The sequence below is a fragment of the Pieris rapae genome, chromosome 21, assembly GCF_905147795.1.
Source record: "Pieris rapae chromosome 21, ilPieRapa1.1, whole genome shotgun sequence".
Taxonomy (NCBI): Eukaryota; Metazoa; Arthropoda; class Insecta; order Lepidoptera; family Pieridae; genus Pieris; species Pieris rapae.
This window is the reverse complement of record NC_059529.1, coordinates 958,186-984,933: the sequence shown is the minus strand read 5'-3', so window position 1 is coordinate 984,933 and position 26,748 is coordinate 958,186. Positions and strand designations below refer to the sequence as shown.

At 36.5% G+C, this 26,748-nt stretch overlaps 1 protein-coding gene across 1 annotated transcript; it reads left to right on the top strand.

Annotated features, from left to right (window-relative positions):
• The first annotated feature begins 872 nt into the window (after window positions 1-872).
• On the top strand, window positions 873-25,236 carry LOC111001303 (frizzled-10). Its single transcript, XM_022271158.2, has 2 exons — window positions 873-1,173; window positions 23,680-25,236. Exons 1-2 carry the CDS (start codon window positions 994-996, stop codon window positions 25,048-25,050), a joined length of 1,551 nt encoding a protein of 516 aa, XP_022126850.1. The 5' UTR covers window positions 873-993; the 3' UTR covers window positions 25,051-25,236.
• The last annotated feature ends 1,512 nt before the right edge of the window (window positions 25,237-26,748 follow it).

Sequence of the window (26,748 nt, the reverse complement as noted above, 5' to 3'; positions counted from 1 at the left end):
TGTTTTCTTGCACCACAACCCACAGTCCACGCATGCGTTCTTAATTAGGCATTCCGGTCTCGTCCGGGCTGCGTACGCGCTGGCGGCGCCTTTGACCACCATCCCGCTCTAACAATGCAACTATTCAGTCGCTCGTTCACTATACAGTGGCCCTTCTGTCCCTTTCAACATTAAACAACTCCCGTTCCCTTGAGAGGTCCACTTACACTGGTCATATGGGAGAAAGATAGAAAATGTTCTGAAACCACTATCGACCTTATTCTATGGGGCATAAAAACCTTTTTGACAACGTCTTTTGTGTTGTAAAGGTGTTATTGAAGTGATGTAATGAAGGGGCCTAATTGTGTATTCTCCATCATATGGCATAAAGATAAAATAGCAGTCTGATGGACTGAATGATTCTTGCATAAATGGGAGGTGTATGCTATAAATATATATGATAAACGTTACGTACGTAAACAATACGTTGGCCGAGTAGTATTGCTTTCAGTGTGCTACTCCTGTCCCTGTGGTCTTTCGATCCCCGGCTGTGCACCAATGACTGTGTGCATTCGCTCGAACGGTAAAGGAAAACTTCAGGAAAACTTGCCTTAGACCTAAACGGCGGCGTGTGCACAGGACGCTGATCTCCCACTATTGATAATACCGATTCAGAAGTCTGAGGCATAGGCCTAAAAAGGTGCTGGTGGAATCATTTCCCGAATGCGACGAATCGCCTAAATTAACTGACTAACGTTTAGATTACGGGTAGTTTTGATCGAACGTTATGCAAGTTGAGAACTAATTGTGAAGCGGCTGACTTGCCCAGCCAACCGGTTTCGGTTTTCCTTTGACGAAGCCGCGTTCGAAATTTGAATCAGTCCACTCCGAACACTTGTCGAGATAGGACGTGTTTTCGATTGTTACAAACTTTTACGTGTGATAAGTGTTTTTGTGACTGAGCTGAATGAATATGAATCAAAACAATATTTTATTAAGTTTCATTTTTGTGTTATGATGGCGCGGATTTTCTGTGTTTTACTCTTATCCTGGTTGGTTGCTGCCGATCAGGAGGATGCCGATGGTGGGAAATGTGAGAGAATCAAGCTGTCACAATGCCAGGATCTGCGGTATAACTGGACAGCTATGCCTAACCTTATGGGACATAGGGATCAAAAGGAGGCAGAGGAAGCGGTAAGGAATTTTGACGTCCTAGGAATACACACTGTTATCAGTGTATTGCATATACATATATTTTTAAAATAACTTCTATGAATTAACTATTTTTTTGTACATAACATTACGTATACCTTTCATTTACCATTATGATATAATATAATAGAGAATATACTGCAATAGTTCGTAAAGTATATATTATTCGTTAGAATAAATTAGGGTCAGTAAATTTTGTTTATAGCTTTCAAGGGGTGAGAGATGAACAAAGATAAATGAATTTTATTGCTTGTAAAACTGATATGGTATACGTAAACAGAAATTAGGGTTGCCGGGAATCGGGACTTCTAATTCTCTTTACAATACGTAACATAAATTCTCGCCTCTTTCGTACGATAGGGTTTATTTATCAGCCCTTGGATATATCCAATTCCTATTCATACAATACATTTCTTATCAACTGCGAAACAGTTACGTTTTAAAATATGTGTCAGTAAAGGTTAACCAGAAACTGGACCTTAGCAGTTTCCAACAGATTTCCATTCTTGATCGTAACTAAGGGAGCGTTTAAGTACGCAATTTTTGGAGATTCTTGCCTCCCCCCAATGTAACGCATCTTAACGTTTTTATGTACCCATTAGTAAAACGTTTCACAGTCCACCCAGTGACTCATTAAACCTTAAACTTGCCATTTATGTGGTATACAGTATCGGAAAGTCGAAAATAATATTAACAATAACGTAAAACTCAATCCCCGCCCTGCATCGTAAATTTAACCCCAACCCCCTCCCCCCCAAAATTCTTAACGTAGAACGCTCCCTAAGCATTTACTTAAAATGATTTGAATTCGTATTTTAATAACATTAAAACATCAAAGGCTTAAAGCGATTCAATTAAAACGTGTAACGATATAAAGATTTATCGTTTATCTCGGCAGATCAAAGCGTACGTTATCAAGACCGGTTTGCAGAAATGTACGTACGAATTACAAAGAACTTTGAAAGCATTTTTGAACCGTCTCACCAGGAGTGTTGGCCTTGTGGCTTCAGTGTGCGATTCATCTCTGAGGTCGTAGGTTCGAAGTGCATTAAGGGACCTATATAGGAAAATATCGTAAGGAAAGCGGTTTTAGACTCAAATAATTGACGACGTGTGTCAAAATCAATGTCAAAAATAATTTTAAATTTACTGTCCGTTCTCAAATCATCTTTGTAGAACGGAAAAGATGAACTGGCAATAAACCCTCCGCACTCTTTTTGATAGCCAATTTTATTTTCGTCACGCACAGGAGGCAGATCACCTACTTGCCTATAAGACAAATGATGATGATACAGTCTAAATCTCAGAAATGGTTACAGCGGCAATGATTTTTTTTTTAAATTAGTAGCCAGCTTGGAAAGTAGGTTCTGGCAAGAATCTGTTTGTTACACTATTTAGAAAAGAGTTTATTTAATAGGAGGAAGTAAAATATCCGACCATGAGCTCGTATTTCATCGTTCGTCATTTAAAAGGTATTTTTCAGCCAGGACTGTGATTGCTTGGCTCAATAGATTTCAGATAGATAAAATATATATTCGAATGAGTTTATTTTTAATCTGTGATGCAAATAACGTGTCGATTTACTCTTTATTAGAGATGTACTGTATATTTGACATTTATTAAGATAATAAATACAGGGGATGTAACGCATTCTTCCAATTAAAAGTTATTAAAAAAACATGAATAATTGAGTACTTGTGGAGACTTGTATTCTAACGGCCGAACCTAATAAGGATTATAGGAACTGTTACGACGTGAAAGGGCTTAGTGTGAAGGTTTTTCTCAAAGGTCAATAGTCACTATATACACACACATATATGTATTTAATACTGATGTATATTAGAATTAACAGAGAAAGTCTTAAAATTGCATATAACACAACGTTTTTACACTTATTCTACACATTCAAATTTCAAATTATATATACGTAACAGAATTATAAAAAAATAATTTTTAATGACATGAGATTTTTTAAACCTGAGCTTCTAAAGTACAGCAATTCCAGCTACAACACGGTAGATTGGTTCCGCGTAATAGGAAACGCGTTGTATGACCCACTTGTATTTGCCAATATTATTGTGTACAAATGATTCTTTTCACTTTAAAATGTATGTAATTGTTATGAGCCAAATATGTGCGTACAAATCATTGCAAACTTTACAATAATATAAAGTATGAAATTCACGCGTTATGTGGGGGAATACTAAGAATCGCGTAATAAGAAAATGCGTTATATGAGTAGCGTGACTACTTGACAATAAACTCCTTCAAGACTCAATAATAGAAATGAACGCAATTGGCCTAATTGAATTCAAGCGATCTGTTCCAGGCAACCTGTAACAAAAAATAGATAATGCAACAAAGCAATGCAAATAGAACATAATATGTAAACAGTGAAAAAAAAACGAAATATTAATAATTAATCTTTTTAATCGGACGAATTTTCCCGCGTATTTATCTATTATATTACGTGATATAAACATATTTTTTTTAAAAGTGTATCTGATTCTTCAATAACGTGTAGTTTAATATTTCACGCGCCATATCAGTACGATAGCGGTCTCTTTACCTAAAGATCAGCAATTTATTTTTATTTATAAGTGTTATCTTCTCGTAAGTGGCGATATTTATCGTTATCGGCGGCTTCAAAGGGACGTTTTTATTAACAAGTACACGGGGCCAAGACGTTTTGTTAATTTTTAGTGAAAGGGTGCCCGATGAGTACAATAATTATAGAAAAAAATGAAACGAAAACATTACAAAACAGAGAAAAACTTTATTTTATACACAACATTACATCTGTCTTAAAATTATAATGTTACTTGCTCTGTGCTCGGCTGAAAAGTATTGTTTTGAAATTTATCAAGTCTGAGGTCAACGAACTTTTGACAATTGACACTGATCAATTTTCACAGGTTATAATAAAGTTGTCGAAATACAGCTATGTCGAATTTTAACATGTCTTGCAAAAACGCTTATCTAGCATCGACACGTTTTTTCCATAATCCTATTTTTATCTTACAAACAAGAAACATCTATTGTTAAGGAAATAATAAGCCTTAAGATTTCCGGGTTGGGTCGAATTCAGTTTTAAGAACATTATCTGACCTCTATCTTGCTTTATGGGGCCGGCCCATTCACGAATCCCATCCCATGTTAGTTCATTCACCTATAAATTTATTACATTTGTGTATTTCATATAAATTTATATATAAGAATAGACACAAGACATGCTATGAAAACTTTAGAAAGAATCGATATTAAGTAGCACTAAAATTTTCGGCCACAGATTTCTGCAACCTCTTACTTCGTCAATTTTGGAGTCTATGATATACCGATCGCTGCACGATGCCATAGACTTCATACCTATAGAAATAATTACCTATACAAGTTATTAATAATATCGTCAATCAAAAATTGCCACAGACGATAATTTAAATAAAAAAAAACAATTCGTTGCGTAATTAAACAAAATACAGATAACATATATTTGATAACTTGTTTCCTGAAGCGGCTTCTTTGGCCTAAATTACTCATTTTTTGTACGAGGTGTTATTTCAGTGTAAAAGCACCCTATCATTAGCGCAGGTATGCGAGGATAATTTCACAAAGCCCGGTGTTACCATCACAAAAGAAAGTTATTAATAAATTTTGTCTATAGTAAAAAAAACTCAACCAATATCAAACGCATGAGGCATGGAGAATGCCGCGTGTTGTCCATTGAATTTTTTAGGCCAATATTATTTCTCCGGTCGAATCATGGACTCAGATTTTTACACCTTGTTCGAAGACCACAGACGCACTGTGGCACATCAAGATAACATACATGGTATATATATAACCAAAGCTTTCAAAACCAGAGCTTTTAGTTATACAGCTAAACTTTTGAAGAAAGTTTTCTCAGAATGATTCCGAATTTTTCTATTCGTTATAAATCAAAATCTAATATCTACCATCAAATCCAAATCGACACCGCAGGCTTCAAGGTAACGGCGGCGCCACAAAAACGGGGACGGGAACAAATTGCCCTCCCTAATTACGGCAGGTAGGAGGCCGCACAAAACCTTTGAAAAAAGTGCTAAGTTTTCTTTAACCGGTTTTGTACCGTGAATTGGATTAATTATTGCCATAAAACATTTTATAGTTTGTAATTCATGGTTAATACGCTCTGCATACATTAAAAAACGAATAAAAACAACGATGGTCGATTACTAATTAAATCTTAAAAAGGATGTGGGCCAGATTTCTGTGACTTTTCTTGTCAAAGACAAGGCGGTTTCCTTACGATGTTTAACTTCATCGTTCAATTGATTTTTTAGTCCATTGGTGCACAGTCGGGGATCTACGACCTCAGACAAGAATCGCACGCTGAAGCAACTAGACCAAACTGCTGCGGAATATCTCTATTTTTCCAAAAAACTATCTTATATATACGGAGGTTATAGCAATAATCACATTAATAAATAATTATATTAATCCCTCTATCCTTAACACCTGCCTAAGAATGATAAACGTAAAATACTTGATTAAAGCCGATAGGTTGTAAATGGCGCGGCGCGATCAAAGCCTGCGCGTGCGTCGACCCCGTCTTAAGGTAAAGATTTTTTGCGCAGCCCTCAAGGATAAATCATTGTTGATTGAAATTAATTACGGATCGTGATTTTAATTCGACGGTTTAATTTGGGGACCGGAACTTCGATGATAACTTATTTATTATAAAAACGTCCAAGAAAGGAGGTTGTCTTGCAAAGTATGTACCTATTTTTATTGTTTCCGCGCGTTCCAAATGGAAACAATCGTTTAGTAATCGAATCAAAGTAACACAAGATTAATTAGTAAGTATACTTAGCGCTAAGTCTTCCGTAAGTCAAAATTCAATCTAATGTTTTGATCTAAATCTCAAAAATCTATTATCACATCACATTACAAAAAGGTTTGTTGTAAGTAATTTCGTTGTCATATATAGTCTGTGCCGAAAGAGTAACTCCATTTTGATTATTATCTGTATACTCCACTGCCAGTAATAATTTTGCCTATGACCGTTACTTTCTAAAGAGCAATCGCAATATATTAAACACCAGTCATTATAAATAAATTCATCTATGCTCATTACATAAGGCTTATACGTAAGCCATAAATAAATAAGCTGTCGACACACCTGGTACTATTTAATTCGGATAACTAAGTATCGAATAAAACATCAGAGGTCTAGCACGTTTTGTATCTGTCGCTTCAATTTTTAAATTAATATAAAAATACATAAAGGCCTCTTATGGAACATTTTCATATTACGCGATTTAAGTATCTCGCATAACACTGGTATTCCCTTATAACGTGAGGATTTACACATTTCTGTATTGTGACATTTATGATTTGTATCTCGTTTAGTTCATTCACGTGAATCAATTGTATTTTTACATATACAACTACAACTACAACGCGTAAACAAACGCATTAAATATAACGTTAATATATAATTTTGTACCTCAAAACGTTACATAATTTTATTTTATTATTACCAAAATGTACAAAGGAGCAATAATAAATACTAAGCCATGTACAACCACAACTTTTCTCGGTGGGAGGCATCGGAATGCAGCCCAATTAAAAAGATACAGCTCGATGCATCCCAATCCGACACGCTTCGATCTCGACAATAATCCATAGACAGTTCTTTCCATAGACATTCATACAGAGATATTCTATCTATACTCTGTCCTTTGCAATGAGGACCGTTACAAATCTCTTCAAGGAATCTTTTGAATAAAAAGCGAAACTAATAAAATCCCATTTGACAGTTATGATATAAATTCGCACGATAAAAGATATATTTTAGTTTACAAATTCCTTGCGTTCGTCACGCATTTTTGGTATATAAATTAAATAATTATACAAGAAAGGGACGCCGGTACATTAAAAAATGTTTGTATATTATATTAAACATCTTACTTAAACTAGAATTATGGCAGTGTCAGTTTGAGTTTTTAAATAAACATTTGAAAATAAACTATACAGACTGATATATACTTTCAAAAAGCGTTGATTTATAGGCACGCTGGTGTTCCCCCCTTTATTATTGACATCTCCAGGTGCCGTACACAATATGGTTCGTCGTTTCTTGTTACCACAAAGGATTGGAACTCCCTGCCACCTTGCATCTTCCCTAGTATAATAGGGGTTCATTTAAGCAGCAGATAAATAGGCATCTCCTGGATAGGCGATAACATCAGGGATTATGGCCCTGTCTGTATATCTGTCTAATTCTGTATAAAATATAAGTCTGTACTATATCATGTCTTCCCAGCAGGTGATAGTCTTAACAGCTGTTTACAGAAGTTAAAGCACAAGAGTTATATCGTAATCGTGGTTTTTATGTAATAGAAAGCGACATGGGCTCATCCGATGTTAAGTAATACCGTCGCCCATTCGCGCTCGCAAGTGCGTTGGCGGCCTTTTAAGAAATGGTATGGTCTTTTCTTGAAGGACCCTAAGTCGAATTGGTTCGAAAATACTTCAGAGGGCAGCTGTTGTGGCACTACGGGCGTCGAGATTCGTGTTATGAGTAGTAGTCTTAGTAGAATCTCGGTCACGTGTCGCCCTTTTCTTCTTAACTATTTTTATTATACAGCGTTACCTTTTGCTTCAAAATATTTAACTCCTTACTTTTATAAAAAGTACTTAAAGTTTTTTCTTTAAAGAATATTTCACCAACTTACCTTGTCAATTATGCCGCAAATGGTCGGCGAACAGCGCACGCATGAATGTTCACTCGGATTGTCCGCAAAAGCAATTGCATCCCAAAGCGGACCTACGATTTGACAGCGCGGACGTTTTAATGGGATTTTATATGGCAATATATTCAATTATAAGCTCGGTATATATAGATGCTGGAGTTCTTTAAATCTATTAAAGACAAAATAACTGACTTCATTTAGATAAACAAGTACATTTATGAACGTCAACGGGCAAGAACAATTGGCATGAAACTTTCGCTAAGTTTAAAGTCATACAAATTGTTTGAACTGGAGCAAATTAATGCCAAGGATGAAGATTTAATTCGTCAAACGTTACGTTAAATGGGCATATAGAATGAAAATCCATTGGTGCACAACCGGGATCGAACAAGACACATATTTACAATTATAGGAGTTTAAATTGTAACAACTGTTTGCTATTTCTTATTTAGTGTGACGAAATAAATTTTAACTTAGTCCGCATAAAAATGTTAGTAATAATCTGTTCATTTAAAAATAAATAAAAATCATTTCTCATACACATATTTTTAAATATACCCCAAATTGTATAAATAAATGTTATGGTTACATTCTGAGATTAATTAAAATACAAAAATCACAGAGTAAATTAAATGTTAATCTATAAATTTAGATATAAAGATTAGTAAGATATTGTATACAATTTCAAATCAACATAAGATGCTTAATGAAAAAATTCTACGAAAGACTAGGCGGTATGGTCTAAAAAAAATCAACATAAGATGTTCGTCAATGATTTTGGCGTAGACAAAAAAAATCGTGACTTAACATTTACAACTGAACTTTCATTTCTTCCAATCTTGATTAAGTTTAATTATTGAAGTGAAAGTAACGAGACCTCGTTAGAAATCACTGATTTATGAACCACTTAAACATATTACATGAATTCACTATTACATTTATTATGTTATGTTTGTCCTTATCACACTAATCGTATGAAAATGAATAAAATAAAAACATTGTTACTAATGTAATAAGACTTGCTCAAGGTTCACGTTAAATATGTATAGTAATAACAATAAAACTTTGATAAATAGGGTATTAAAACAAATTTACAAAAGTTTCGTCCCTGTATTTAATGCTGACGCTTCCCCTGGGGTCTTCCTCTGGGGTCACAGTAATTAGGGTCAGGGAACGACCCAAAATCTAATTTAAATTAGGTTCTGGTTCAGGTTAGACTGTCATGCTGTTCTATCGTTACAGAAAATTAATTTTAAGGACCTATCCGATCGCCAAACTCCTAAAAAGAAGTTGTTTCTTTCTTTTTTTGTCATCGTTTCTTAAAGTAGGGCAAATTAAAAAATATATGGTGGAGTTGAGTAGTTTATGTATCCATTATGAAATATCGATACACGATTTAAATAACTTCGCTCGATAGCAAAAAAAATCCAAACGTAGCCAATTTTCAACACTTTGAATTCATTTTTTTTTATAAAACAGGGGGCAAACTTAAAATTTGAACTAAAAACTTCTATATCAATTTTATGACAAGAATTTATATAGAATATGATTTTGAAATTTACACGCTATTTACATCACCATCCTGGTAATCCATTTCAAAAAATTAATTTTATGTTTTACAGCTAATTGTTACAGTGGGCCGGCGCGCCTCAGTGTTTCAGCTCTCCATTGCGCAATCCAGGCCGAGACACTGACACACCAATTCGTGCTCGGATAGGGCCTAGGTACATTCAATTAATATGACACTAACTAACTAAATTAATAAATAATAGTTAATACTCTGGTGCAACCTATCATTTCAACTGTGTTAATTTGAATTATACCCATATAAATAGCATATAACCTGTAACGACGATAGCTTAGACATATCAACTCCAGTACATATGCTTGAATAAGCAAATCGCTCGAGGGTGAAGGAATCGACGAAGCATAATCTTACCGCTCCATTGCGCTAACATGAATCTCTTATTCATACACTATAATGTACATAGTATTATCCTCCGACATCTGTTTGCAACAAGAATTTTAACCTTCAATAGAGTGATTGAGAAGCGTATGCATCTTCCCGCTTAGCTTCCAATCCGATCGATAAAGAAGACAAACTTACTAACAACATTAAGTTATTGATGTATGTGATATATTTGTGTGTTAAAAATATATATAACTGTTAACTTCAGTAACTGTTCTGTATTTAAAGTGCTTCAGAAGAAAAGCTACTATGCGTGGGATGAAAAACATTATATCCACGAATGAATTTTCTTTTTACTCTAAAGTCAATAACTCATGTTTGAGTTCATCACTCACTGTTACTTAATGTTTACGACATGAGAACACTAAAATTAAACAGGGACAATTAAACAGGACCGGGAGACGGCGCCATGTTATCAACTGATAACGGATATGTTGACATCCCATAGTTTTACTACCGAATTACTTTTTATTACTCGTAAAGTCATGGGATCCTACATATCGGAAGCATAGCGAGATAACCTATTTTCCTCACATAGAAAAAACTTTCAGTATTGTTGGTAGAAGTCGCCTATACTGTTAGTAGGCCTGTATAAATGCAAATTATACATAAATGAAAACAAAAAATTAAAAGGCCGATAACGCACTCGACCTCTGACATTGAGAGTGTTGTCCATCAGTTGAACAAAAATTCTCGGGTCTAACACATTTATTTCGACAAATGTGTTTGAATTTAACCATTTTAAGACGCTAACAGAAACGGTAAAGCAAAATGGCCCAAGCTTCGGCAGTACAAAGAAACCCCAGGTTCGACAGACCGCAACCAATTGATAATCACAAGCGGACTCGTGACCAATCTGATCAACAACTCATACACTGTTAATATCAACTTTGGCCCCTTGTAATAAGGTTTAAAGTTCTGTATATACAAGTCCCATATATGATAGTCATCGGTCGTTGTATAGGCTTTTCTTAGGTCAAGATTGTAGGAAGCGATTGGATACGATACGGCTGTGATTATAATGCGTTTAATATACCTTGATTACAGCTCTGTGATAATTATATTGCTCCTAATTGCACATCTTCAAAGATTGATGATCTTTCATTACTATATCTTCAATTGTATTTAATACAATAATAAAGGCACTTCTAAATAAGAAAAAAACGTACCAATTCTTAAAAGGCCGGCAACGCACTCGCGAGCCCTCTGGCATTGAGAGTGTCCATGGGCGGAGGTATCACTTAACATCAGGTGAGCCTCCTGCCCGTTTGCCCCCAGTTCTATAAGAAAAAAAACTTCAATTTAATACTGTTAGTTTTGTTTTATTATATTCATAATCTATGTTGGTCATTGTTATTTCCGATGTCTAGAGTATGGTCTCCTTGGATAAAGGCTTCCTTATACTTCCAGTTGGATCTGTTCTTAGCTTCCTCCATCCATTTCTCCCCAGAAACCTATATCGTCACCCCGTCGCTTTTGTGATCTTCCCACGTTTCTTTTTCCTGGAGGGGGACTTTCAGCTTCGGCGGTCTATCTTTTCTGTATGACTAGCAATATGGCCAGGCTACATCACTACATTGTATAAAACAAAGTCGCTTTCTCTGTACCTATATGCCTACGTATGCTTAAGTCTTTAAAACTACACAACGGATTTTGATGCGGATTTAATAGATAGAGTGAAGATCATGACGAGGAAGGTTTATATGTAACCACCATATTTGGTGTTACATTAAATAGTGGAGATATAATGTTATTTTTGAGTTTTCTAATCTGATTTCGTACACAATTACATTTTTACCGCTTTAATGGAAACGCAAACGTGCTTTTCATCAGCATTGAATCCGTGCGAAGCCGGGGAGGGTCGCCAGTTGATCTGTAATATATAAAGGCGAAAAATGTCGTCGCATTAGTTATGTATTAAATCACGGGTGGCTAAAACATTTGTCACGTTGGCAACTTTGAAATGTCTTCATTATTTTTCTGTTTTATACGTGTTCTGGACAGTTTTATCACCTTTCACCCATTGCTGTGCAGTTCTTTTAGCTAGAATAGCATCTCTTGATTATCCTCGCCAATTTTCAGTTCTTCATTCCTATTAAAGTTACGTCGTCTCTACCTTATCTTTGTACCCAAGCCCTACCATAAAACCGACGCAATAAATCGCTCTACGCGATGCTCATAAAAGTCTAATTAACAGGAACATGCTTTACATTCACGAGAATACATCTTTACAACGTTTATAAATGTCTAATCAAGTATAGGGCGTAGGCCTACGTAAGTAAATCCTTATGAATAGAGTTTTATACAGGATATACAGGCTGACAAAACCGTAGACAATGTCAAAAATGTCTGTAGATTATGATTTACCTAAAGAGATCTGTTACCACATGACTTCTTTAGCCCTATTATAGGCCTGTCATAAAGTTGTCAATACCTGCAGCATGTAAACCCGTTAAATGCAATGGATCCTTTGAATCCTTTGTTTTATGAAGACTGAAACATCTGAAGCATATGCCCATTATTATATATATATATAAAGCCCATTTATTTCCAACACCCTAACATTTTATCTTATTACTCTAAAACTAAGTTATTGGAACACATTGTAGGACCCCTAGGGCCCCTAGTTCACTCCATGCTTTTCTTCTCCAGTCTTTACCAGCTGCTTGAATTATCTCGTCGATCCGTCTGTCTTTGGGTGGCCTCTTTTTCTTTTTCCCGCAGGTCCTTCCCAGGTTGTGGTTTCTAATGTCCTTGTATCTCGCTAGGCAGGACACTGCCCATCGCCATTTTTGAGTACGAGCATGATATAATATAACAATTTTATATGAATCGCTAGTTGTTCTTTAGCCTCTTTCTGTAGTTTCTAAATCCAAAGCTTTTGTTTAGATAAACGCCGACGTCAAGTTGATTAACTCGTGGAAGCTTTCAATCGAAAAAGTTTATGGAGCAAGTGTTCTTGATCCTTCGTATCTCGGCGTAAATCAAACGCGTAATGAACAGCTGCGTTGTAACTTTATTTTAACTCCATCGACGTAGGGCTATCAATACATTATAATTATTGTGTTAGGCCAAGATAGTTTGAAAAAGTTTTTTGATTCAAGCGTAATAAAACCTTTTATAGAGGTTACAAAATTTTGGTTGCTTTTTGCGGTTTTTGGCTTATTATAAATCTTTTAAGCTTTTAGGAAACTGTTCTATAGGATACACATGAAAAGACCCATACAAAGATAATAAGCAGTTACTAAGCCACTATGTGACTATGTGGAACCGATACATTTCCGAACCAATTCGACTTAGGGTCAAGACAAGAGCTACCAATTCTTAAATAAGCCGACAACTCACTTGCGAACCTTCTGCCAATGTAAGTGTTTAGCCGTGGTATCACTTATAATCAGGTGAGCCTATTGCCCATTTCCCTGCCCAATACTTAAAAGAATTAAAAGTCTAAACTGTGACCACACTGTTATGTCATTTTTTTAAAATTATTTTCATAACTTTGAGTTCAATACCTCAATTAAGCAATTATTTTCTTTTATTTAGCATACATAGTACAAAAATACATTATTTACAAAATTTTAGATCGTAATTATGAATAATGTGGGATTAAAACCACATCAAAGCGTTCAGCGATTATAAAGCCGAAAATATCTTATTTCCTGGCCCGTTGCGAATTAAGATCATTGTATACAATCTGGCTGCAAACGTGTTTATAACATAAATCAGTTTGGCTTGCCTTTGATTATTGTTTTAGCCGTAACGAATCTATGGTGAGAGAGAACGAGTTCTCAATTTGATTTTTAAACAAGAGGCAAGGTACGAATTTGTATCGCCAGTAGTATTATCAGATCAGTGTTGGCCAGTATTACTTTGATCAGTAGTAGCATAAGCGTGCGACTATCATCTCTGAGGTCATAGATATGCTGCTGTGCACCAATGGGCTTTCTATGTGTGCATTTAACATTCGCTCGAACGGTGATGGAGAACGGGTTTCCCCATTACATTGACTAATGACCATGCACATACAGAAATTTGAGCCCCAGACCTAAAATGGGTTGTAGCGTCACTGATTTATTTATTTTAATATTTTAGTTCTGTTCCCAGCGATATTATTCTTTAACTTCCCAAAGCGATATTGATTCCGACGTTTTTGAAATAACGATGTTATTGTCTCAATATCCGTTGTGCTGATGATGCAACCTTGGTACCGCGGATCTATATCGAGACCAGAAGTTACAGAGAAAGGGTGCTGTGTCCTTAATTATTCTATTAATACTTGTATTAATTCTACCATACAATTATGTCGATAGTGTCGGTGACAGCATTCAGTTGGCGCAACGTCCTGAATAACGGGGATCTGTGCAACAGACTGGTTCTTGCCCTTGGTATCGCAAATAATCTAGGCCTTCGCCGTCGCACATATCCCACAGGTACTAAGAAACCCAGTTCTTGGAGTACACTTGGGTTGCACACTACACCCCACAAGACTTTCAGTAGGACAACTGTAAGTCCCGTCTGGTTTAAGATTAATAAACGTAAAATAAATATACTTACACTATCGTTCTTAAATTGCAAATACTATGTTACACGGATATTACATTAAGGTATCTTTGACATAAATATTCTAAGGAATCAATAAAACGTTGAATTGATAAGATATAAATAGATAATGGGTTGGTGGCCTTTCAATAGATAGATAAGATAGACGCGACTTCAAAGTCGCTGCGCCGGCGCGATCAAAGAGACGTAATTGACGCGAATACAGAGATAAGTTCAATTGCATGTTACGAGTTTGGAATCGTGTTTTTAATTAACATGAGTTAACGCTTTACGTCATATGTTTTTAGTTTTTCTCAGTTCCGGTATTTAAACTACAATTTTAAAATTTCTAAGGTTCTTAATTTCTAAAGTGGTTGGAGACCGTTTCTGCAGAGGAAGTTATATTAAGACCACGGCAAAAATGGTAGACGAAAAATTGTGTGAATTATTGACCCGTGTCTTATTATTATTAGTTTAATTTATTGTTTAACTCGTATTCCTGGGTCATCAGGGTGCATTAGATAATAGACGATTTTATATTTTCTCACGTGCATTAAGAGTGTAGGTACGCTGCTGATGCGGCAATTTATTATGTATAATGTATAATGCACATTGATGTTAATGCGGCACACAGTCCGCTCCCCACGATTGTGCTTAACACACGTGTGTATTTTGTGTCAGTTTCAAGTAAAGTTTTGCACTATTGAACAGTCTTTATTTATCAGTATATATATATCTTAATATCCCCTAAAGTGGTGACCCCGTGAACTAGTGAACTAAGGCAACCTTGAACTTTACGGACTCAGTGCTACTCAAAATGACTACTCCATCCGCATCAGAGTTGGCTGCTATCACCTTGAGCTCCAAAATTCCCGATTTTTGGACGGATCAAGCCAGAGTTTGGTTCTTTCGACTCGAATCTATGCTAGCGCCACAAAAGCTGTCGGACGAGGCCAGGTTCGATATGGCAGTGTCCAAATTAGGCAAAGACGCTATTCAACAAGTAACTGATATATTGATGGACCCGCCACCTACTAATAAGTTCGCTACCCTTAAAGAACGTTTGTTACAAATTTACGAAGAATCACAGAACCGGCAACTACAAAAACTAGTAAGTGAAATGGAGCTAGGGGACCAGAAACCGTCGCAGCTCCTGCGGCGCATGAAAGAGCTTGCTAAAGGTAAATTCCCAGATGATACCCTTAAGATGATGTGGCAAGGGCATCTACCTAACACGATTCAGGCAGTTTTGACAGTTGCGGAGGTCAGGGACCTAGAAAAGCTTGCGACTATCGCTGATAACGTGTTCGAAAGCACACGCGCTACACATCAAATAAACGAGATGTCCCAACCACAGCAGTCTACGATGAATCAAGATACCACAACCATATTGGCCGAGATTGCAAAACTGACCGTCAAGGTCGAGGAACTGGAGAGAAGTCGTCCAAGGTATCAACGTCGGTGGAACAATAATAATTATAGGCCCCGTTCTTCGTCTCGTTATCGCCACCCTGAGAACTCAGATGGATTTTGTTTTTATCATAACCGTTTTCAAGATAAGGCTAAGAAATGCGTAGAACCTTGTTCATGGAAAGCCTCGCGTCAGGGAAACTAAGTAAGGTGCAGCCAGTGGCGGAGCTCTGCACCATCTTCCCAGGACGCCGCCTTAAAATTACGGATATTAATAGTGGACTTACCTTCCTTGTGGATACTGGTGCTAATATTTCAGTGTTACCTGTGAAAAGAAAGTGCAAGACTCGCGAGTGCAGTGAGTATAAACTTTTTGCTGCCAACGGTACGGAAATAAAAACATATGGTCAAAAGTCATTAATATTAAATTTTAAATTACGCCGACCGTATCGCTGGGATTTTGTTATTGCTGACGTAAAACAACCTATTTTAGGTGCCGATTTTTTAAGTCACCATAAGCTTCTAGTTGATGTCAGCTCACACAAACTCATCGATTCGGTAACAAATATAAATGTTGTAGCATCTATTGTAAATGTCGATGAACCGTCTGTACTAACTGTTAGCATTGATCACCCTTTTCACGGTTTACTATCCAAATTCCCAGGCGTTACTAAACCTATGTCATTTTTGGAAACGTCGCCAAGTACGGTACAACACTGCATAGAGACTACTGGTCCTCCAGTATTCGCACGAGCCAGACCTCTACCACCTGCACGTTATAAACAAGTAAAAGCTGAATTCCAAAAAATGCAAGAATTGGGTATATGTCGTCCTTCTAAGAGCGCGTGGGCAAGCCCTTTACATGTAGTTCAAAAAAAGAACGGTGATATTAGGCCATGCGGGGACTATCGCCGCCTTAATGCAATTACAAAACCCGATAGGTACCCCATTCCGCGATTACAAGACTTTACATACATCATAGCTGATAAGAAAATATTCTCCAAAATTGATATTAATAGAGCTTACCATGTTATAGAAACCGCGCCTAACGACATAGAAAAGACAGCCATTATTACCCCTTTTGGTCTTTTCGAGTTTCCACGAATGACATTTGGGCTTCGTAACGCCGCGCAAACCTTCCAACGTTTTATGGACACCGTTCTACAAGGGCTAGATTTTGTTTTTAACTATATTGATGACACCTTAATCGTCAGCGATAATGAGTCTGCACACGAAAAGCATCTAGAGACCGTCTTCCAACGGTTTAGCCAATATGGCATAACGATTAATTTATCCAAGTGCGTTTTCGGGCAAACTAAATTAGAATATCTAGGTTTCGATGTTACTTCAGAAGGCATACGGCCATCAGAAGATAAAGTCAAGGCCATCATAGACTACCCGAAACCCGAGACGGTTGAACAGCTACGTCGTTTTACAGGTATGATAAACTTTTACCGTGCGCATTTGCCCAACGCAGCGTCGTATCAGTCCCTATTTAATCAATATCTCGGTAGCTCTAAAAAAAAAGATAAAACGAAAATTCAGTGGTCAGAGCAAGCAACTAACGCTTTCGAACAATGTAAGGCAGGTCTTAAACAGGCCGCTACATTGTCACACCCACGGACTGATACGACCCTTGCACTAATGACCGATGCTTCTGACTCTTGCGTAGGCGCAGTTTTGCAGCAGGAGATCAATGGTGCGTGGGAGCCGTTAGGATATTTTTCAAAAAAAATATCATCAGCTCAGCAAAAGTACTCTGCCTACGATCGTGAGCTATTGGCCATTTACATGTCTATAAAATATTTTCGAAAACTGTTTGAAGGTCGTCAAATCACCGTATACACTGACCATAAACCATTAACATTTGCATTTAGTAAATTAGGTAAAGAGTCTGACGAAACACCTAGAAGAATTCGACATTTATTATACATTAGTGAATTCACTACAGACATTCGTCATATTAGCGGGCATAGCAACATAGTAGCCGATTCACTATCACGTGTCGACACAATTTATTGTCCTACGACACTCGATTACATAAAAATTGCACAAGCTCAAGAAAACGATGACTACATTAAACACATAATGTCAAGCACGAACAACAACACGTGTATTGTTCTCAAGAAAATTTTCTTACCCAATTGTGAAAAGCCCGTTTATTGCGATTTTTCCACAAAAAATGTAAGACCATATATACCCCCAGAATTCAGACGGGAAGCATTTAACAGTATTCACAATATAAGTCATCCAGGTATACGCACTACCCGGAAACTATTAACAAAAAAGTTTTTCTGGCCGGAAATCAACAATGACAGCAATAGATGGTCTAGAACGTGTCTAAACTGCCAAAAATGTAAAATTGATCGACATACTACTTCAAACTTAAATCAGTTTCCGTTAGTTGATAGGTTTGAGCATATTCATATAGATATAATTGGCCCTCTGCCGATATCGCCAGATGGGTATAGGTATTGCGTAACAATAATTGATCGGTATACACGGTGGCCTGAAGCTTTGCCCGTACGAGATATTAACGCCGAGACAGTCGCGAACATTTTATATACTAATTGGATCTGTCGCTATGGTTCACCGGTAAGGCTCACTAGCGATCAAGGTCGCCAATTCGAAAGTGCACTATTCCAAGAACTTATGAAGTTACTGGGCATAAATCGCATACGCACCACATCGTACCACCCACAAGCTAACGGGGTGGTAGAGCGTTGGCACAGAACTTTAAAAGCCGCCCTTATGGCACGTTTAACAGCCAAGTCATGGGTTGATGAATTACCAACGGTTATGTTAGGACTACGAGCAGCATGTCGTAGTGATAACGGCATTTCCGCAGCAGAATTAACGTTTGGTCGCACTTTACGTTTACCCGGAGATTTCTACGACGCTACTAAAGTAGGTTTTTTAGAACCTTATAGCCTAGTAGAACAGATCCGAGAGCATATACAATCTTTGAGACCTGTGCCAGGACCACATACTAACTCACGTACTTGTTTTGTGCACCCAGACCTGAGTAAGGTTGACTATGTATTCGTTAGGGACGACACCGTGCGTAGGCCTCTCAAGCCTCCTTACGACGGACCATACCGCGTTTTAGAGAGAAGGTCAAAGGTCTACATCGTTCAGTTGCCCAGTAGAAAAGCTAGCATTTCCATTGACCGATTAAAACCAGCATATATACTAAACTATGACGAACCTGTAAACGGTAACGTTAGTACAGACATTTCAGATAGAAACATGCCCCAGGCAGAAATCGAACCTACTACCGGACCAACGGTATCTATAAACATTCCCAGCACTACACGTTCCGGTCGAGTAATTAAACGCCCTGTAAGGTTTATGTAACAGGACTGCATCCACTGGGAGCGAGTACAATGCTAAGCGATGCGAATTTCAAACGCATTATCTTATTACTAACTTGTAAATATCACAACGCATGTAACATAGTATCGCATCGCGTAACACTGTGACCAATTCTTTGTATTATAAATATGTAGGTTAGATTGTAAGCAGATTTATATATATTTTTCTATATATTTTAGTCTTTTTGGCAAATTTACTCATTTACAATATAAACTTTGTACAGTTTACTTTTACTTTTCTGCCAGTGATTTGTTTAATTTATTTTATCAACTCAATATGGGCCAGTCTTATAATAAGCAAGAGGATATAGTTATTGCTCAAAATGGCGCCAATAACGCTAATCAAAGCTCGTTGGAACTAAAATTAGAGATCTATGGGATCGTAATGGCATGCTTATTCGTCATCATTCTGATGGTAGCGACTGTTTTCGCATGCAAAAAGTGTCATAAAGGCGCACGGAAATGGGCCCGGAAGGAACTTATCTCAGCAGTGGCACTGAGTCATGCTAGCAAAACCTCGCAGCAACCAGAATCTGTTCCATACGTGTAAAGTGAATCCTGTACTTAAATTGTATTAAGTATTACTAGTATTATTGTGTGAACTTATTCAGAATGTATGGTCTCGTATATTCCATTGTATTAACGTTGCTCTATAGGTAAACCGTTGTTATTAGTTATATGTATGTATAATAAGGTGTCACATTTCATTCTCATGATACTTTACCACCCAGTGTTTATGGAGAATTAAACTCATCATTATCGTTCACAGATGTACCTATGTTGTAATTGTATACGGATACTAAATACCGAATGCTACGTCATACTTTTGTTGGAGTTTTGTGTAACTTAGTATTTAATAATATTCAGAGTAATGAAATGTAATATTGTTTTTTTTTAATTTGTATTCTCTATCCATGTCTGTGTATCATTTTTTTTTATTTTTAAAAAGGGGAGGAATATTGTAGGTACGCTGCTGATGCGGCAATTTATTATGTATAATGTATAATGCACATTGATGTTAATGCGGCACACAGTCCGCTCCCCACGATTGTGCTTAACACACGTGTGTATTTTGTGTCAGTTTCAAGTAAAGTTTTGCACTATTGAACAGTCTTTATTTATCAGTATATATATATCTTAATATCCCCTAAAAGAGAATAAATTAAAGTTAAATATAAAACTACACTAACATGGCTTATTTCCAAAGATTTAGATAATCGGCACACTTATATTTCTAATAAAGTCTGAGTTAGCGAAAAGTACGAGTAATAAATGCATTACAATGAATTCCCGTTAATGAACTGTACATATATTTTTAAGTGACGCACTAAAACCCAAAGATTACTTAATATAGTTAAGTATAAAACACATTAAGAAAACTTAAAGACGTCATTAGTAGAGGCTTAATTAAATCAAAAGATCTGTTAAATCAAAGTAAAAACCAAACGGAACATATGAAACATGTATTCTGTGCGTTGTCCCGTGACAACATCAAACCGATGCCGAAGTTATTTTGAGATCAAAGTAATTAATTTTTTGTTGTTCCTTCGCCTTTGTTGTGCTCGGCGGCCATAAGCATAACTGTCATTATAAACAAGCTTTCGTGTATTGTCAATTGTCAATGTTTTTATTAATCTGTTATAAATTTAATAATTCTTTCTCTATGTATTGGAAGACCAATTTATGTTTATATATTATGTTTATTGGACAATAAATTATGAGTTATATAATAGTAATATATATGTAATGGACCATAGAAGCTTTATACATTTTCTATACAGAAGCAAAACCTAACAACGTTTTTCGTGCCATGTTAAATATTAAAATACTTATACCCCCTACATGAAACATACATAACTTTTTACATCACTTAAGCAACTTAAATATGTCATAGGAAGAAATCACTTGGATATTTTTGAAACAAAACAATGAAAAACTGAAATTCAAATTCTAAATAATTTTAATAAATTTTCGAATTACCTTATTAGTCAATTCGACACGTCTGTAAACTTTAAAAATTCTTCGTTTAAAAGTGTGTTTTCTTTTTAATTTCCTATATTGCGCAGTTAAAATCAAACCGTACAAAAAGCTCCTTAATTAATTGTAATACTCAACCTTTATTTGGCGAATTCTTAAGTGCGACGTACCTTCAAAAAACCAGTTGGTTTGAACACAAAGGCAAGGTCGGATGTTTTTTGAGTTTCAGTTAAACAGTTTAAAGCGATTTCGAAGCTGATAAGTTATGCAGACCACATTGTTTTATAGAAAACAAGCCTTACATAAATCGAAGGTATCAGGGTTGATTCCCAGTGAAATTATTATATTTGAATTCGGATGAATGCACAGTTTCATCATCGGAAGTCAAGGCAGATTACGACGTTCGTTCCACAACTGAGCGATTTGGCCGCGCACTATGACATGTAGCTGATCAGAAAAGTATTTCCGAATGAATTCGACCAATCCTTAAAACCCTGAAATTAGCGATCACTTAATGTGAGTGTATGTAGACGGCGGAATCGCTTAACATCTGATGAGGCTTCTGCCTAATAAATATATAAAATAAAAAAAATCATTTTCTCTGATAGTATGATGCTACGCGAACCAATTATAGTTTCCTCAGAACCAAGGTTATAAGCCATATTAACCAAGCAGAGGCTGCATGTGAATTGTTTTCATTAGATTTTAACGTCGTTTTTCTCATAAACAAAAACAGTAATGGACTCTTTGTCCTTTGTTTTTCGGAAGCGTTTCAGAGAATCTTGAGGTAATTAGTTGCTGTATTAGGAGGTTTTTGTGAGTGACAAATAATTAGGAAGTATTTTATGTAGTACTTGTTGAATAGAGGATATAAATTTATATTGAAGCCTCACTTATTCCTTTACTTTTTTCAATTCATAGACAGAAAGATACTTAAAATTTTATGCAAAAAAAAATCCAAGGTTTGTCTCCATATCTCTCTATCTTAAACATTTTTCTCGCAATGTGGGAAACACGTCTTGACGCTTCCGAATAGGAGATATAATGTTTATTTTTTAAAGTAATTTTGAAGATAATCGTTATATATAAATAGTTATTTGAAATATGTAATTTATAAACAGTTTATAATTCACTGAGTTAACTCAATAGCACGATATAATTTTTATTATATTATAATAATTTCCCATACTAAAAACAACTATGTACCGTAACTTCTATATGTATTTGTAATATGAATTAAGTCTTGCATAGGTCAGGTGCACTATTTCTAAGAAAACTCTTCGTTTAATGGATATTGAAACCGAATACCATTTAAACACCAAAGAAAAAATACACTACCAAAAAATATAATTGTCATCCGCTGCACAAAAAAATTGGTATAAGTTTCAAAGCATGATTTTCGTTCCGGATTAAGAGAAATAACAAACTCAGAAATCCCATTACAGAACGGTAGGCTGCACTCCTAGTGAAGCATTCTTAAAGTTTTTTTGTGAAACTTTTAAGTCGACAATTGTGAACAAACATCGGCTGTTTGCTCACGGAAAAGGTTTACGATGTCGGCACTTTAGATGAAGAGGAAGTTTGATTTAGATAAAACTTGAATTTTTGCATTTTTTTTATTCTAATATAGCCTTCTTACTTTAACTAGCGACTCATGGTGTCTTATTACACCGATTTCACTACGATAAGATCTCAATTGTTGTAAATTATAACATGTATTTTACCCTGAAGTTTCTTTTATTTGCAACATTTATTAGCTTTCGTCTTTCTATTGCCTTAAATAGTAGATAATGCTTAATATGAAACTACTAATTAATTCCGCTTCTGATGGTCGCACGCTAGTTTTTCATCGACATTACAAAATTTGTATAAACGCAATTCTTGCCGAACAGAAATGAGTCTTATTTAATAGATATAAGGTATATTTTAACATGCACGTAACAATATTGCGGCATTTGTTTAAGTAATCCATTGAGTTGTCCGATTCCCGGTACTTAGTTGTATTATTTATTTGCTTGGATAAACATTTGATATTTGAACGGTGACGGTTTCTTAAAAGGTTTAGTTTTTCACATAGCCTCAAAGGTATGCGCGATAGCGTCAGCTATAATTGGTCATGTTACAGTACTAATAATATAGATTTTTTTATAACTGTTGTACCACAAAGAACGGTTCAGTGGCTGTCGATACACAATCTTTTACTAAAATTATAAGCGTATATACCTCGTTTCGATATATCTTTACCAAGAAGAAAGGCACACAATTCTCAGTCAGGATTTGGAGAAATTGTATCAGTTTTTCTTTCACAAACACTACCTAACTTATAAATTGAGGGCGTAACTATTAACAAATACAATTGAAATAAAGGTGTAAATAAATATAAAAATGCGTCTAACATAATTCACGTAAAAGTCGGCGTTATTTTATATAATAAACATAGGTTGGAATGTAACATTATTCTTAAGGTTCTTTTCTCTTGTTACAGATGGCCTTGTTCACGGGAATCCTATCAAGCGAATGTTCAGTCCACGCGAGATTTCTTCTCTGCTCGGCATTCGCACCACTCTGTTCTGAGGACGTGTCGGGCTCAATCAGCGCCTGTCGATCTGTCTGCGAGAAGGTCGTCGAAGACTGCAAGGAGCAGATAAAAACTCTTCCTGCAAACATCGTGCTCGACTGCTCCGCGTTTCCTCTCAGACCTGATAGACGATTGTGTATGAGACCACCAAATGCTAGTGAATTAGAACAAGAACCCCCACCACCTCCACGATGGCCATTTCACGAACACGAGCTTCGAGAACACGGCTGCCCTCCAGCACATACCAGAGCCCCTACAGGAGAATGTTGGCCCGCCTGCGGTCAACACGCGCAATACACAGAAATCGATAAACGCACCGCAGAAATATCGATGAGCACAATCGCTTGGTTATCACTGCTCTCCACGGCATTCGCCTTATTAACCTTCTGCGCTGAACCATCACGTTTCCGTTACCCAGAGAGACCTGTTGTGTGGATGGCGGCTTGCCATGCTATCGTCGCATTGGCTCACGTAGCAAGAAGCTGGTTAGGAGCCAAGCTGGTCTCCTGTTCCGGATCTACGCTAGCTGTAGACGGATTAGCGTCACCAACGTGTGTCGCATTCTTCTCACTAACGTATTACTTCACGTTAGCTGCTGATGCCTGGTTCGCAAATGCCTGTGTTGCCTGGTACTTGACAGCGGCCAGTGAGTGGTCCACAGAGGCATTGGAACGCGCGGCAGCCTACTTACATGCAGTTGCGTGGGGTTGGGCTGGCGCATGGACGGCAGCGGCCTTAGCTCTGCGAAGGGTAACAGCTGATGAATTGACTGGAACGTGCGGGATTTCTGATGCTGCAGCCGCAGCGCTCATCGGGGTGCCAAGGGGTGCTTTATTAGTGACGTCTGTTGCCTTAGCCGTTGGGGCCTGTCCAGGTATCATGAGAGTACGGAGAGCGTTAGATTCAAGAGGGGCCAAGCGTGTTGGAAGGTTAGCGATACGCGCGGCAGCTGGAGGCTTATTTTATTTATTACTATCTGGTTTTGCTACCGGAGTCAAAGTCATTGAATCTCGAAATAGAGAAATACAGAGTAAGCTAGCGCTCTTTGCTGCTTTAGAAGCAGACAATATAGAGGAAACGGCGGGATCGAGTGGTGTCTCTGTGTGTTTATGGCTCTCTTGTGGCATTGCAGCAGGAGCGTGGGCTTGGTCGAAGAAGTCGGCCGTGGTATGGAAAAAAGCTCTATGCCCCCCACGTAAGGCACCTTGCTGCAGCCCCCCATTACTAAGAACTCATCATCCGTATTATAAACGACCCCTTCATGTGTCTAGAGTGTAACTGAATTTTCTGAAGTGTGCCTTGACAATTATACATTTGATTCACATCATGGATGTAGTCGAACCTAATTTTAAGTAGTAATTAAAGTGCCTGTAATTGCCTTCTGTGAAGGCGTTCTCGATAATGTACAAATGTGTAAATAGTGTAAGATATTTTTATATAATATACTGTTGATTTTTTACCATATTCCAATGTTTTATTTATTCTCTTGCATTTTAAAACTAGACTCATAGTATAAATATACTTATTGTAAGTAATAATAATAAAAAATCATAAATAGAAAATTTAAAAATTTGTCCTCCGTGGCAATGTTCTTTTCATGGCAACATTTTCTTGATGTATTGCAATACTTATCTAGTGAGCGAGGAAGACATCAGTTCTGGTCACCGGTACAATCTACGAGGTGCTAACTTAAATTCTGAAATAGAGCCACTTCACATGAACCCCATGACCCAAGAGTGTAAAAGGAACAAAACCAAAGTCGTCTTGCATTTACTTAAAAACATTTGTAGCATCTCCATGTTTTCATATATTTTATCAGATATCCGACACGAACAAAAATCACAGCAGGCAAGATACAGTTAGAGTTATTGGTAATTTGACGTGTTCCTTAAGAGGTGATAGAAGAGATTTGGGATAATTTTAACTTTTTTGGTATTTTTAACTATATCAAGTATTTAATGAACGTTGCGAATGATTTATTAATCTGAAATTGACATATTAATTTAAAGTTATTGGTAATTTCACGAATCCTGTGTTTAATTATTGCATTATGCAAACTTAAACTGTTAAGTTATTATGTTTTTAGCTTATTTGAAAAAAATGCAACGTCAAAAATTTGTTTTAAAAAGTATAGACATTATTTCCACTAAAACTAAAAAAACAACTGTCGCTCAATCATAAGTTAAACAGAGATTTAGTTTATGATTCGTTAATTATTTAAATCAAGTATTGTGAGTCTGGAAATAATTTGCTATTATTCGGAATAAGGCATCCTTTAGTTGGTTCCCCTTTCTTACTTGGGGAAATGCATCGCACCCTAGTGCGGCGCGACTGCTTGATGCTAGAGGGCTATGTACCCACTAAAACTCCAAGAAGCCACCATCATATGCGGGATACGGAATCAGTAGAGCTTTATCCGCTTAGGAACAAAAGCCTTCCTCCAACCTTTGGGTTGACTTCCGATCAGTATAACAACTTACTGGCCGGAGGATCCAGTGGCTGAAATTCAAAAGTATTTGCTGACTGATTTAGACTATATTGTCGCTACAGATCATTGATGGATAAGGTTATTTTGACGTGTTTTTTTATAGAACATGAACACTGAATGTGTTCGCGAATGCGTTGTTGGCCTTTTACCAATTGCTACGCTATTTTCTTGAAGTCGAATTGGTTCGAATAAGTTCAGTGGATAGCTAGTACATATCAGAGGTGAGCGCATTGGCTTAAAAAACGCTCCATTGTGAAACGATGTATCAGGGGTAATAAAACAATTATGAATTAAACACATTTTATTAATAAATATCTAACATTAAATCGATAGATAATATATAACTCTCTATACAAATACTAAACATTTATATAATTACACAATTTACACTATATTAACCCTGGTTATTTGATAAATATAAAACAAATTTTGATAATAACACAACATTTCAGAGAACAATGGAATGTATGTAAAATAAAACGAGTGAA